This window comes from Nyctibius grandis, chromosome 9 (assembly GCF_013368605.1).
Source record: "Nyctibius grandis isolate bNycGra1 chromosome 9, bNycGra1.pri, whole genome shotgun sequence".
Taxonomy (NCBI): domain Eukaryota; kingdom Metazoa; phylum Chordata; class Aves; order Nyctibiiformes; family Nyctibiidae; genus Nyctibius; species Nyctibius grandis.
The window spans coordinates 8,205,928-8,222,066 of NC_090666.1; the positions used below are offsets into that span (position 1 = coordinate 8,205,928).

The window sequence follows — 16,139 nt, forward strand, 5'->3', positions numbered from 1 at the left end:
ACAAAAAATAAAACCTCTGCATTCCTCCTTTCTCTCCGTCAACCTCCTCATCCCTCCCAATCACATGCTCCTGCATCCAGCCCAGTTTCACCACCTTCCCCATTTCATTTCTCTCTTTTTATGATCAGAACAGCAAGTATAGTGGAAACTGAAATAAAAACGAAACAATCAGAAGAACTCCATTCCATTGCTGCTCCTCCAAAGAAGGTAAAGATTAAGACTTGAGTGACTTTGATCAATCAAAATCTGATATTGACTCTGGAGATGAAGCTCCTTTTCACTTTCAGCTCTATCCTGTCGTTGCTTTTTCTACTGTGTTATCAGTTAAACCACACAGCATATTCTCAGGCTCGCTGAAGGTCTAACAACTTTTTTGCAACCAATGTCCTATGACATAGAACCATTCGGTTAAACTTCTTTGTATCATCGGTAGCTTATGCCAGAACAACAAACATTTTGATCCATCTGTAATACATTAGAAAATCCTAACTTTCAGCGTCAATGAGTCCTAGGAGATCCGAACACCCTAGCTTAATACTCAAGCAGAAAAAGCATGGTATAAATAGCTATGATGAAAACACCAGCTGTTAACAACCACTTGCATTTGGGAGTGAAGTAAAGGACCACAAATGCTTTCATTACCAGCCCACTTCAGAAACACACCCATACTCCTCTTAACCAAGTCCATCAATTGCAATGGATTGTTTCTTACCAGCAGAGGCTGTGAGTAGAGTTCAAGCTGTGCTCTGTAAATTACATCTTCCAACACCTCCTGGCCAAGATCCCACTGACCATTGTATCTAAAAAGTAAAGAAAGATATTTATTTTTCATATCTTATGAATTCAAACTTGTCTTTTTTCTGCCCAAATCCAGCTCTTCACTTCTTTGGTTATGTAGAAAGTTCATCAACTGTATGTACACCTCAGCCCCCAAAGCATTTTTTTATTAATCTTGTTGGTATAACAAAAAAGCTGCTCCCTGTCACCTCCAGGCAAGACAAAGTTGATGCCATAATCAGGAAAAACTTAAAGAACAAAGAAAAACGGGGTCAAGGTATAAAAGTTAACACTACTTAGCAGAACTGAATTTCCATCAGAAATAGATTTTTTCTACCTCAGATGCTACTAACATTCAAGAGGTCTGCATTTCATCAGGTTATCTTGGCATTCAAGCTCATTACGCTTCTGAACAGAAGGTATCTGGTAGTAGTGGAAACTTGGGAAAAGATGAACCCAGAAGTCTAACTCTCTTCAGCACCTGCTGCTGGCCCTTCATCACCTAACTCAATGCTGACAAAGATATTTTCAAGTTATCAGTCGGCTGAGCGAGGAAGTAACAGGAAATACACTAATCAAGTTATAAACTTTTGTTATGAGTTTAACTATTTTTTTCAATCATAAAATAACTAGCATTTATATTTTAATTCATGTAAACCCAGACATTTCTCTTTATTAAAAAAAAAACATCCACTTACATGGCGTAATAGACACCTGTGAGCAGCTGCACCATGAAGTCAGGGTCTAACACCACTCTACCACAGTGTTCCTTCCAGCGTTTCTCATGCTGCCGTGGAAATCCACTCACACACAGCCTGAAAAAACACACCATTGTAACAACATGTTAACCCCACAAAGACTACAAATGTCTTTACATCACAGAGATTTTCAAAATTTAGTTTTCAAAATATAAGTATACAACATAGAACATTCTTATGTTGGTCTCCCAACCATTAAAGCAGTTTTATAACAGTGGCTTGAGATGTGGCTTGCTGACAATCCAGTGTTACTCCCATATAGCCATGAACTCCATCTGTTTTGTTCAAATCATAACCAGCTTCTAAAGAATGAGGATGGCAAGATGTTCTCTATTGCCAGCCACCAAGTAGCAGACTCTCCTCAAAATTCAGTACCTGAAACCAACTTTCTTTAAAGGAAACATTTCAGTGGTATAGAAGAGAAATATGTCATCTCCCACCTAATGTATGACGACAGCATGCAATCACCTTTTACCTAAAGTTGGATAACACAGATACTGTATTCTTGAGAATTGGTCTCAGCTGCCTTCTAAAAAAATAATTCTGACCCTTGAAAAGGGCCTGCCTTCCCATATACTGCATAGCACTGAGTCTCCATAAAAAAATAATAATTTATTCATAACTTTAATATCTGAATCTTTATCATGGAAGCAACACATGGCCACTAATACATAGTAACTGCTGCACTGTTTCAAAAACAACAAAAAAATCCCTAGCCTATAAAATGTTGTCTCTCTTCTCTACCCAAAGAACGGATTTAATTTTCAGATGCAGGAAAATTCAACATATTTGGCAAATTTAGCATAGCCACAACTCAAGTGACGATGAATGAAGCATACCAAGAGTTAACCCATTCCCATCAGAAATCATAGGAAAGAAGACAGGCTGTAATCTTAACTGCATGTGTGTGTTACTACAGAATATATGTTGTTAGAAGGTAGTCTGATCCGTCTTTGCTACATAACTGAATTGCATGTAATGCTTTTCTTTCATGGCAGTATTGTGCTGAAGCAAACAAGCTAAATCAAAAAACATTTAAAGGGGTTCCTCTGTTCAGGGTAGCAAGAGAGAGAATTTATCTCATTTTAGACAAAAATGCTGGTAAAAAAACAAGCGTACAGAAATATCAGATATACTTGAGATTTTTCAGAACAAGAAGCAGGGATCTTTGCCAACCAGATGCTTCTAAGACTATTCAAGTAGAAGGTTATACAAAGGGCATGTATAAGAGCTTGAGAAATCACAGTACTGAATTCTCCAGAAAGTGGGATGTTATTATTAGGGAAAATAGAAAGGAAGGAAAATAAATAAATAAATAAATAAAAACAAAGAAAAACCCAAACAAACCACTAAAACCCAGAACATTGTGCAAGCACATCATATAAACCATCCTCAGAAGCAAGATATTAATATTTGGAAGTAGAGGAGACTGGTGGTATTCCTCACAGGATTTTTAAGCTGACCATACTGAAAAAATGACTAAAAGATTTGCAAATTCAAAAAATTCAAATCAGTCTGAGTAGCTTCAATTTTCCCCCAAAATTGCTTTTTTTTTTTCTTTCCAAATAACAGAAAGTTACATAACTAGAATGAAAGCCCATGCAGTAGTAAGATAATCCATGTGTTTTATCTGTATGCAAGCACAGCTTCAAATTTCCAATTAAGATGCAAGTCCAACCAAGAGTTAAATATTTTAAGTTATTAAACACAATTAAATTAAATCTTTTTTTACTGTATGGATATTTAAAAGTCTAAATGCACTCTGCAAGACTATCTCAAAGGCAAGTGTCTCACCTGGAACCCATCCTACAAAGTGATTGGTAAGAAGAGGCAGGCATATAGACAATAGCAGAATTGTAGCACAGCATAAGAAAGCTCAGCACCTCAAACCTGAAAAGAGACAAGACCAAAACCTTTCACAGTTTAAATTCTTAATATTTAATCAGAATTTAACACAAAAATTCTACAACTCAGTCTCAAAAAATACCCCACAGGAAAAAGTGTCAGAAGTAAACACACAAATCCTGAAATCCTCTTTCATTATAATTCACTAACTTGAAACAGGCTATTAAAGGCTCAGTATTAAACACTTAAAAATATTATTACTGAAAGCCATTAGCATATGCAGGAACTATGGAGGAAATGGCACATGGCATAATATTTGGACAAAGTTATAGAACTGGACAAGTCTGCAATGCATTCAAAATTATTTTATCAGTTTTCCAGAGCTGGCTTTAGACGGAGGTAAAGCTGGCAGTCACTAGAACAGCAGGGCAATTTCTCTAATTTCTCTCATCCCTCATTCTGTCTATCCACTCAGCTCCATTAACCTTTTCCTGTGGAAAAAGCAGTCACAGACTCAGAGTCAAAGCTGAATTTTGTTGCACTTCCAGGAAAATTTGAGTTCACAGACACAAACCCAAAGATATTCCTGATGGACACAGAAATGAGAGAGAAGTTACTCTCTTCTAAATTAACTAATAGAAGAACATACAAAGTTGGAACAAACAACAAAAATACTACACCTCAAGATTATCAAGACGGCTCTCTCCATTTATTTCCAAGCACTTAATACTGAGAAAGGACTGAACACACAATATATTTGGTCTTAATGTTCAAGGACTTCTTGTCTGCCTAACTCTATGAACTTGTATTCCAACTCTAATGTTAGACTACATCCACCTACCGATTCTGTGCTGTGAAGGTTTCTCTTTGAGGATGAAGATCACTGTAAACTACCCTGATGAGATCATGCTGACATAGAGCTCCTTCCGTTAAAGCCATGGATCCAATAGTAGAGGGCTACAAGTAGGGAGGAGGAAGGAGGGAGAGGGGAGAAATCAAGTCGTAAGTAAAAGGTCCTTGAAAGCATTAAAACTCCTAACCACCCAACCCAAAAGACACACTTGTCTTGTGATCTGTAAAAATGAAGATTATTCGAGAATACAGTAAATCTAAAAACATTCCCCAATTTCATTATTGTAAACAGCTTCCACACTTACAAGCAATAGAGCAGGTGAGAGCTATTTTCAACTTTGATTCTTACATATCCATTTATAGTAAGTTTGTCCTAATTGCATAGACCTTTTGTACAGCAACAGGAGAGAAAGAAAAACATGATTCCAAGTTCAACCTGTATTAAGGAGGAGTTAGAAGAAGGAAGACTACTTTTATACTAACACATAAAAGGCAAAAAAACACAGTTGCAACTGTAACACAACTAACCTCCCGTTCAGAAGGGGCACTGTCAGCAAAGATTTTGCAACATTTACATTCCTTTTCTTCTACTAATGCTATTGAATTCAATTACACTAGTTGCAAGCTACTGACATTGGAAACTTACTGCAACAAGATGCATCTAAAATGGCTTGTTGCATCAAATCGATCCAGTTTTCATTCCTCTAATAGATCCAATTCTAATTTACCACAGCAGCTCTCTTACCTCATGATATATTGAGGGTTTAGATAACGAAGGGATGGTGAAAGATAAAACTTTGTTGTTTCCATCTTTGTCAGCAATTTCCTGCATTAAAAACAAAACCAAAACCCAAACAGAAGTAAGGAGATAGGACTTGGAATAATTTTCAACTCTCATAAGGCATTTAACAAAATAGAAGTTCTGATAAGTATCTGATCTGATAAGACTATTAACATTCCAAGGTCTCTGTGCATTTGCAGAATATCAGCAAATGTACATACATATTTAAAAAGTGGGAAAGACCTCTATCACAGACTGTTTTGCAGAATCAGTCTGCAAAACCATTATCGGCTCCTTGATCAGTGCGACTTCATCAAAAACAAAACAGAACAAAAAGCTTTTCTAGCCCACCTTTACGTTATAACATTTATTTATAATAGAACTGCATAGCGGAGCAGGGCAAAACTTGAAGCCCAAAAGATATAGATACGTGAGGGCTGATGAGTCACTTGCTGACAATGGGCAGTACTTCATAATAAATGCACCACAGAGAAACAGTGACATCAAGGGGACTGGCAAAGTTTCTTCAGGCATTCTATCAGTAAGAAATACACAGAATGTTTTCTCAAAAGGCTTTCAAACTGGTCAGATTTTATAGTTGCTAGGCTACTACATAAGCAAACCCAGCAGTTTTTAAAGCAAATATACTAAGAGCAATTATGTAAGACTATACCAAAAAGGAGTCCAAAATCCTGCCTTTTCACTTTGTACAGCAAATTTCCAAGCAACGAGCTCTAGTCATTCCAGTTTATGTGAAAACTTAGTCCAAGGTAGCACAGTACTTGTAGTAGGCTTTAATGATCACAATGGTAGGAGAGTTGACAGAATTTAGCAGAATGCAAAAGGTTTATCCTTGTCTTTCCTTTCCTATCCTCTATCCTTTCTAAGAATTGAGAAAATAACTCCACTCCTTCAGTCTCAGTATATGTGCAGAAAAATATCAACAACTTATTCAAAGAAAAAAAAATAGTGGGAGCCACTGTCCATTTTGAGGCCTCTTTCCTCCTGAATCTGGAGAGAATGAAGGAATTACTGTCCTTAAAAAAATATGAATCACCAACATGACTTTCAAATGAACTGCAAAAGGACCTTTATAAGAAAACGGTCAACAAAGATAAATATGCTACTCCAACCCAGCAAACAGTATCAAAAATCAGCAAGCAGTTTCCAATGTTTTTTCTATCAGAATAAATCTAAAATAACTGGATCTTCCACTTGTTAGAGCTGATCTACAGACATATAACAAGAACTTTTTTTTTTTTAAAAAAATCCCAGTTTGACTCTTCTGTGTCTCATCATGTATGGAAACATACTACACCATTTAAAGGAGGGGTTTACTATGAAGGTAGAGAGAAGGGCAATGTTTCAGTACAGTATGCTTTAAGGTCCTATAACACAGAAATTCCCATTAGAGAATGCCTATCTTGGCATTATTACTAAATATATCAAACAGAGTAAACATTTCCAGGCTAAGGTAAGGATATAAAAAAACTACTTTTACATCCAACAGCCAAACAATCATCTACAGTTACTTTTACTTAATCTTAAATTCACAGTTCCACTCAAGACAACTATCTGCCTCTTAGATACATGCCTGTATCTAAGTGCTAGCACACAGAGTGGTTTCAGCTTCAAATTACCCCTAAAAAGACATATTCAGAGTAAGCAGGGGGGCGGGGGGGAAGTGACACATGAAGACTGACCAAGCATCTTGGCTTGACAATCATTTCCATAGAAAGCTGTATTTTTCAACATTAAGGAGAGCTACTTAATTTCCTTACAAACACAAGTATATAACAGTTCAAGAAAGCCCATGAGATGATCCTTTTTAGTTAAAAAGTTTGTCCCAAAAAGACTAATATAAAAAATAAAAAATATTTTTGTAAACATATTCTTACTAAACCTCCATTACATTATGCTTTTCTCCAGATTAAATATGCTTTCATGTAAGCATATTATAATTTTAAATATGTTGTTCCAATAATTTACTTTATTCCTAGTGGTCAGTGACGCAAAACCTCAGATCAAAGCTTTCCTCAGCCATTCCCACTCATCTCACTTACCAAGTTGTAAATGCCAAGCAGCAATGCTTCAATGCAACCATTACTCTGCCTATCCCTGCTGGCAGTAAGACGCAGATATACCCAGATCAACTCTGGCAAAAACTGCAGTGTGAATCTCTTGAGCCGAACTTCAGAACTACGATAAAGTTCAAAGAGCTGGTGGCAAACAGGCTCCAGGAGCTGTGAAAAGGCAAAAAGGCTAATGAATTACTGTTAGGCTTCTCTAATAAGGGAGAATGAAATAGCAAATATAGGGGATATACCATATAGCCATTGTAGCCAGTAAAGATTACATTGCTTGATGGCAAGTGAGTGAATGAACCAAAATGATATCTGCATTCCTTTTAAGGAGATCTACAAGGACAGACCTGAGGGGCACTGGTATGCAGTATTGGAAAATGTGGCCTTACTACAGCCACTACCATCTTGTCCGTTGAGAATATTACTCTCCAGGCCTGTCAGTATGAGATTTATTTTGTATACAGGTACTAATTTAAGGCATGTGACAGACAGGTGGCTTGAACTATGTACACCATAAAACTTTAATGGTACAGCTGTGAAGTTTATGAAAGTACAAAGGTTAAAGATTAGCTGCTAATGACAAGTCTATCAAGAGAAATACGAATTAATTTCTTACCTACAGCTTCTTAGTCTCAAACCCAACAAGTGTGCATTTGTTTATTAAAATGCAGGCTGATTTTTCCATTTTGAGCTGCGCTTCAGGTTTCAGTACAACAATCAGAAAAGGCCCTTATCAAGTCACTGTGATATAAGCATGAGAAAAACCCTGCCATTTTAAGAGTCTACAATGCCAAACCAATAGTTAAGATGCATTCACAGAACTGTTAATGAACAGGAAAGAAAAGAAAAAGAATCATGTCAAACTGTCTCCCCCTTTCCGATGACTAATCAAGGTTTTAACACTAAAGTCAAAAACTGAAAAAAAAAAAAAAACAAACCAAAAACCAAAACAAACACCTCCAAGAGGAATTTTTATAAGGTCCATGACCAGTATCTAGTATTACATTCTAAGAAACTGCATGATCTGACCTAAGGAAAATACTCATGGGACTCAACATCCAAAAAGACAGAGGCATTCATGTAACCTAAAGCATCTATATTCATATACAAAAGTTACAGAGTCAGAAAATAGAGACTTAGATATTTTACTCTAGTATATCACAAACACGAAACATAAATTTGACAGAATTTTCTCTCAAGATAGCTGCCTTAACAGAGCATCACCCAAGAAAGGGTGAACACATTAGTTTCATTTCTAGTACACAGTATTCTGGTCAATGAAGTATCCCATTTTTAAACCACTGATTACGGAAGTCATAACATGACATCTACGTAAAATCAAACTTTGCTATCAGACAAATCTCTCCTTATACAAGGCTCTGGTGTAAGTACCTTGTGTAACAAGGCTTCTGACTGACAGCCTGGTTACTCTAAGCTAAAAGCCTGTTTTTACAACAGAAGCAAAGAGAGACTCCACAAGAGAGGGAGGGAAGAAAGCTGACACTGACAACATTGGTATGGAATGAGAGAAGTCCAGTCATTTGGAGCATACAGATTTTTACAAGCCATACATGTAAAATACCTCACCACTTAATTCTTGTTTTGGGATCTAAATGAAATTAGAAGCCTGTAAAGCTTCTATTGCAATCATTTTAATAAAACGATGCTAGGGCTTTCTCTATCAAGTTGAGCATATATTATTTTACCTAGTATATTTATTCCAGTATTTCATATATATAGGACTTAATGTTCAAAAGATGCGTAAGTGTATTCTTTCTTAATTAATATGTACTTAGTAGTAACTCCTATCTAAAGGTGACACTAATTATTAAAACCATCTGTTACAGTAAATGTTCAAATCTTCAGAGACTCACTGTATCCTTGTCTTATGAAAGGCCTAGCACATTTCAGATGTTCAAATAAAAAAAGTGATTAATAAGTAATTCATAGATCACTGAATAAATTTGTAGGTTTTCTTTAAAAGAAGATATGAGCAAGAAGCTAGCGTAAGGAAGAAAAAGAAGAAATCTCTGGAAACAATAAATACAAGCATATCTGCAAGGAGATAACAGGTGCAAGAAAAGCTAAACAAATATTATCAGTAGCCAGATATATACAGCAGCATTGCTATAAATAGTACTTCTATTAGATTAGAGATGACAGCAGCCCAAAGCCGTTTCCCATTTGAAATTAGCCAGTCTAATCCAAGTCCCATTAAAAATAGTGGAAAAGAATAATTTACTTTAGCTAAAGTCTGACGAGACTCAACCAGAGCAGTTACTGAGTTTATTCTACTTTCAAATGAAAATTTTATAAAATTAGTCTTTTAAGTGAAACCATGCTCCCTAGAAAGATACAAGCAACATCCAGTCACCGGTGCTGCAAGCATGTAAATACTCATTTCTAGTTGTCATATTAGTCGTGCAAAAGGTTTAACAACTGCAAATTATTTAGGTGAAAACCTGAAAGTTGTTCATAGCAACTACTATGGCGCTTTTGGTGTGTTCTGACCTTTAAGTTCACAAGAAAGAGCTGCCATCACAAAGACACTACAACACAACTACTGTCAAAGGCACAAACACCCAAGTTTTTTCCTATCAAAGTATAGTGTGATTGTCTCCCACCTGGAAACACAAAACTTGACACTGTAAGAAAGAACAGATGTTTTCCTTGCATCCTAGTCATCTGGCTTTTCAGAGAACCAGCCTCTTCCAATTAATTCTCTGAATATAAATATTGAGAAGACACTGGATAAACAGAGGAAATGGAGCTTTTGTCACCAGTAGTGGGTGTATACATGAACTGGCACACACTTTTTTAATTCCAAAGATCTTTCAGTCCAAAGTCAAAGGAAACTGAGTATCCCAGCTGTCAGCCAAAAAATCCAAAGTAAAAACTCTCTTATAATCGTATCTCTTTTCTGACAAACTAAAAACTTACATTAAAAGAGCTTTCCTAAAAAACTTACATTAAAAGAGCTGGTTTGCATAACCAGCAATTAGCACAATGAACAATTACAAATGAAATTTTTACTGGCTTAAATATATAGTAAGTGACAATGATACAATTTGCAGACCTCATTTTACACCTCACAGAGATGCAGACTAGTCATGTTTTAAGGAAGCTTTAGGGATTGTAAGGGACCTTGAAAGATCATCTTTAAGCTTTAGTTTGGCTTATTTTACAAGTTTGCCAATCTTAAGAGCCATACCTTGAAGTTAAATATATGTATTATAAAATGCGTGATAAAGATTGGAAATGCTTGCCTTTTTGAAGAATTCTATCATGGTAGAAAATAATGTGCTCATTTTAGGCTTAACTGTAACATAATGGGTAAAATTAATTACTATTTGAAGGGTAATGTTCCTGGGAAGTGCTTGGCATTGCAAAGGTGATCTCATTTTCTTTCAAGGCTGAGCCTTCCAAGTTAAACCTAAATAGCTCCACATGAATATTCAATGTTTAAATTTCAGTATTGCATTAACTTAAAATCCATAGAGAAATTCATGTTTGCCCTAAACAGTTTGCCCCTTTCAAGAAGTTTTTAAAATAGGCCAATTTTATGATTAAGTTGTACTAAAAAAAAATTACTTGTCCATCAAGTTTAAGAATCCAGCAAGTAAATTTTTATAATAGTCTACTACATAAGCTTTACCTTCATAAGCAATCAGTTATCCTTCTAACAAATAATGCTCTATAAAGCATATTTAAAAAAAAAACACTTACAGCCAAATATTACCACAGAATTATGCAAAATCATGAATTTACTATGGTTATACTCCTCACATGCAAATACGTTTGGAAGAAGTGCAACAAGGAAATACATACTGCCTTAACAAGCAGAACCTGAAGTTAGTCATCTTTGATTCTGGGATTGCTTATGGTATACCTAATATCAGAATCAGGCCCAAACAGCAACAGCCGTTCCAAAGAGTAATATTTGACAAGCATCAGTGTGGCATAACATCAGATCACTGTCACATCCTTAAGAAGATACTCTTTTTGCAAATCTGGTTCTTTGTATCATTAAAAAAAAAAAAAAAATCAAATGCTTATTCCCAAAGCAAAGGAAAGCTTTTACATTTTCAGAAGTATACACACACAAATACATATATACTAAAAGACAACAACCGCAATGGTGGCTTCAGGTTGGAGAGAGAATAACAGTGGCTTCAGTACAAAGAAAAAGGTCACTATGCAAGTTATTTGTAATGCTGAAATAAAGTTGACAGATATGAAGCTTTTTTTTTTATTATTGCATGAGCATTATGCAATCTCCTTTAAGCTCAATCAAGCATTTAGCTTCCAAAAGCAGCTGAGCTGTGCTTAGGAAAATAAAGAACTTCCTTGCTGTGTATACTTGCCATTTAATTTATAAATATACAAGAGATCACAGATGATGAATCAAGTATTTTGAAGCATTTTATCTACAGTAGTTTACACAGCCAAGAACGGCATGCTTGCACAATTTATTCAGAAGTTATATTTCACACACTTTCCCAGAAATGCTCACAGCAGAAGCCAATGGAATAGAAAGTTCAGTTTAACGTCATTTGCAAAATGAATTATGTACAAAGGTAGGCTAACTTTTCACTTTGTATATTTATATTTTGGGGCCCTGGTTATGCTCTTGTTTACAGCAGTGTAAACCAAATTACACAAACATGATACTACTATAAGCAAAAGAAGAACTGGTTATTTTAATAGGATTTAATAAATTGATTCCATCTTCCACTGTAATAAGCCACCAGGTGAGAAGCACATTAGTCTTAGTGAATTTTACTGTAAGGCTTACTTTGACTGTGTTACGACTGAAAGGTGGTTTCTGGGGAGAGGGGCGGAGGGAACCAAACTCATGCCAAATGAAGTGTAACAGTCAGCTGTGGCAAGTAAAATCTAGCAGACAGCATAAACTGTATTTTTGGGAGCAGATGAGGTTGTGTCTTACCAGACAGGCATTAAAGTAACTGTCAAAAAACGAGACAGTAAAAAGAGGGATGATATTCATGTTAGACTACATTAGAAAGAAGAATCGAAGAATCCTCCTCTCCATCTCCACTTCTCAATTACTCTAGTTTTAGTTGTAGAGGTGGAAGATACAAGAATGCAAACAAAAATCTTTTAAAAAGTCTCCTACCTCATTATTTGGGTCTTGAATGACCTTATAAAGAGCTGGTACCAGTGGTTTTTTTCGGTGCAATGTAGCTGCATAGCTGGAAATTTGTGTTTCAGGTAATACCTAAAGAAAAAGGAAATTGTAAAGAAAAAAAAAGTGTTACCCTGATAAATCAATGCTTCCAAGTATTAAAGATCTCCACAAAAGGATTCAGTCTCATCTCAACATCAAGAAAAAATCCTGAAGTTCAGTATATTTTCAGACTGGTAACCTAGTTCATTCAGTACAAGTTCTTCAGCATATGAACAGCAACTGGGCGCACACATCAGCTTTCAGGGTTAAATCCATAAGCAGTTTCAGATTTATCTTTCATAAAATCATTTGCTCCAGCTTGATGTGAGGACTCTCTTCCTTGATACTCTGTATTTAACAGGCACTTTTCAAAGTCTATCAAATCAATTCAAATTATTTAAGAGGTGTGAATAATCTAAAATGGGCACGGACAGCCGAGTCCCACCAAGCAACCACATCTGTGGATTTTGCATCCTTGGCTCCTCAACAAATTTCCAACAGCAGCACGTAATGACTTATTCTGTATCATCAATGATGTGAGGAATTACTAGTTCTGAATTTAAATAACATATTAATTTCATATCAGTCATGAAATCCAGTTTCCTTGTTTATGCATTATCCTGTATTTCACTCAGCATAATTATCAGCATGCAAAATAGCTTAAAAATCCTTCAGATTCTTCATGATAAAACAATTAATTTTATGCAGATCATAGGAAAAGTCAGCCAAATATTTTTCTTTAATATTTTTTTAAATTCCAAACATTTCTACTAATTTTTTAAAATAAAGTTGTTTTATTAAAAATTTGGGCAGCATTATCCAGCTATTAGTTAAATTCCATCAGCTTGATCTACACAGAAACATATGCTTTAAAAAACACATTGCTATAGCAGTGTTCTGCTCTACAATAATAAACATTAAAAATTAACTACTATTAGGACTATGCATTGTATATTATGTACCAGCTGGCTCATTTACATAGACCTTTGCATGCTTTATGCATTATAAGAAGTCGAAAGATCAAGTAATAGATATTTAAAATGTTAATTACTGGATATTAAAAAACAAAACAAAACAAAACAATGTTCTGTGGCATAAGGCGAATGGTATAGCTATCGTTCACCTTCTCAGCTCACCTTGAATTCTGACAGCCATTCTTCCACAACACCTCGTTCCGACCCCAGCATTTTCTTACTTCTTTTGCTTCTCTCTTACCTTTAGAAGAGAAAGGAAAAAAGAAATTAAATAAGAGCTCTGGCAGCAAAACTTAGTTTTGTAAAATCCTACCCCAATGAAAAGCTGTTAACATATTTCCAATAGAATTATATAATACCAAACAATAGAAAAAGTTGCATTTTGGACAACTGGTCCCATTTTCTAACAATGATTAAGCTGTTCTTTTCAGACTTTTAGTTGAAAGTACTGCACATTAATGGGGGAAGAGGAAAAAGAAGGATTAAGTGCTTCAGGCCAAAATGTACATCATTTTAGACAAACACATCATCCCATTCTTGCTCCCTTACCAAATATAGTATAAAGAAAAGACAAGTGGAACAAAGTAAAGAGCATCATGGAACAAATCATGTGAGACATTGTAATGACAGTTCTCGATACAGCTCAAAGTAAAGCAGTTTCATAAAACCAGTTATTAGAAATCCTAATAGCAGAACTTTACTCCTTAAATCTTCTTCTTAATGAATTTTGAGGCTTCTTGTTCACACGGCAAGATTTAGCTCTTCTAAAAGTATGCTGGAATTCTCAGAAACAAAAAAAAGAAAACTTGCAAGGACAACTGTTGTTACTATTTTCCATTTTATATACAACACTCATAGTCTAACATCTTCTGAATTCTCATAAATTTAATTCTCAAGGCAAAAAGAATGTTTAAAACACAAGGCATCATTAGACACCTTTGCTCGATGTTTAAATAGGTCTAAGCAACATGGTTCATTTTGTCTTTCTGCGTGATCTCAGTACATGTTGGCAATACGTGGAAGTCATTAAGGTCCCAGAAAATTTTAATCTGATGAAGTGAAATAAAGCTGTAGCCTAATACTAGAGACTAAAACCTAAGAATAGTGACCTGAAAAGGGATAAAATGAAGAGACAGTAAAATATAAGAGCTGTTTGAAGCCATACTAGACACACAAAGACAGCGATTCTTAATTAAGGTTTCATCAAAAGTTTATTTTTCACAGGACCCGCAGGTTAACAGCTTCCTGAACAGAAACAAGAAACAGAAAATCTGTGAAGGGACACTGTATTTTAAGAAATATTTTGGTCACTCGTTTTCTTTTTTTTTTTAAAGGAATTTGATATTGCTATGTAACAGTTATATGCAACAAAGCTGTCACACACTCTCATATATCTTTACTACCTTTTTCCTAAAAACTACAAATACCCATCAGCTTCAATGCCCTTTTTTTTAAAAAATTAATTTTTCTTCCTTCAATACAGTCAACTTTTTCTGAAGTTCTTTTAGCCTGGGATAGGGAAAAAAAGAGAAACACTTCCACAACCAGATGATAACAAGGTGAAGACTTCTACAACCATCTTTAATCCCATAAACACTTATGCTCATCAACTTCATACAAGTAATGTCAAGAATATATTAAGTGCTACTATTTGCAGAATTTGTTGTAAATTTTATAAGAAAAAAGGCAGGTAAACATGAAGTGAATTCTTTACTTTTTACAATTTTCTTTCAGATGTGTTTTGAAAATTATTTAGGCTCAACTAAAAATTACGGGTTTGGTATACAAGGTACATCATCGAAGTCCTATGATAAATGGCTTTTAAATAGCCAGACAACATGACTGGAATCACCTATTCTGGTCTCAGAACATACTTGTTTTGATTTCTGAAAGAAGATTTGTATTTAAGAACAGATCAGTATTTGTTAAACAGAAAATGAAGTGAAATAAGATATCAAAATTGTGTTGGGAAGCTGTAAGTTCAATGTTAGCAACTTTGTATGAACAGAGCTACATACAGCATTTTGCATGGCCCTTGGCAGCAAGTCATTCAGAGAATACAAACTCCTGTGTGTAATGAATAGCCTCAGATTTCCAAAGCATGTTTAAATATCCTAAAAGATACCAGATTCAGAAATAACTTTAGATAAATTTAAATTCAAGTAACACTGGGGTGACTTACTTCAGCAGAAGCGCTGACAAATAATTCTATAAAATAACACAACTAAATAGATCCCTGCAAACAAAAGTTTCCAAAGACACCCTTTTCAATAGATAGGGAAACAGAAATCGGTCATCAGAATGAGACATGGATGTAAGTTAATGTAAAACACCACAGGACACGCTACAGAAGGAGTTGAAATTTAATTCACTTTGCCTGGAAAAAAAAAAAACGTTTTCTACAGAAAGTGCAACATTCAATTTTACCTCTTTAAAGAAGTCAATTTTCTAAAGGAGGAAGAGGAGGAGGAATGCAGCAGTTTTTCAACCTGGGATGCATTTGTCAAGCCTTCAAGTACCGCCTCGTCTTCTGAAAGGTGAAACGAAACTCTGATGATCACAAAATAAGGAGAAATATAGTAAAAGTAAAGCAAATAGTAATGTATATATTTTTTGACTTTATAAATTGGAGTTTATCAAATCCACTAAAGCATATTTGGGTCCTTCTGTAACAAAGCAATTTGCCATTTAAAAAGAAAAAAAAAAAGGGTCCGTGTTTTAGCAAGGGGAAGAAGGGAAGAATTGCCTTCATCCAAGAAGGAGGCTTTGTCAACTGTGTGGAAAACCCTTAGGTATTAGTGGTGCACAGTACTACAAGCACACTAGAAAGGAAAACTGAAGCATTATTTCTTAGGAAGAACAGAGCAAGAAAGATGCAAA

At 35.2% G+C, this 16,139-nt stretch overlaps 1 protein-coding gene across 5 annotated transcripts in view; it reads right to left on the bottom strand.

Annotated features, from left to right (window-relative positions):
• The window catches only part of LOC137667005 (origin recognition complex subunit 2-like), a 75,936-nt gene that overhangs the window by 36,363 nt on the left and 23,434 nt on the right, over window positions 1-16,139 (bottom strand). For 3 of the 5 annotated variants that reach the window (XR_011048750.1, XR_011048747.1, XM_068407364.1), the window contains exons 3-11: window positions 15,687-15,789; window positions 13,422-13,500; window positions 12,235-12,336; window positions 7,077-7,256; window positions 4,978-5,058; window positions 4,222-4,337; window positions 3,330-3,425; window positions 1,476-1,592; window positions 713-800 (exon numbers count right to left, since the gene is read on the bottom strand). Coding sequence is in view for 1 of the 5 variants with exons in the window: in XM_068407364.1 (XP_068263465.1) it covers window positions 713-800; window positions 1,476-1,592; window positions 3,330-3,425; window positions 4,222-4,337; window positions 4,978-5,058; window positions 7,077-7,256; window positions 12,235-12,336; window positions 13,422-13,472 (831 nt within the window). In the remaining 4 variants the exon portion in view is untranslated. Of the gene's footprint in view, window positions 1-712; window positions 801-1,475; window positions 1,593-3,329; window positions 3,426-4,221; window positions 4,338-4,977; window positions 5,059-7,076; window positions 7,257-12,234; window positions 12,337-13,421; window positions 13,501-15,686; window positions 15,810-16,139 lie in introns of all 5 variants that reach the window. The other 2 variants (XR_011048748.1, XR_011048749.1) reach the window with 2 other exon arrangements.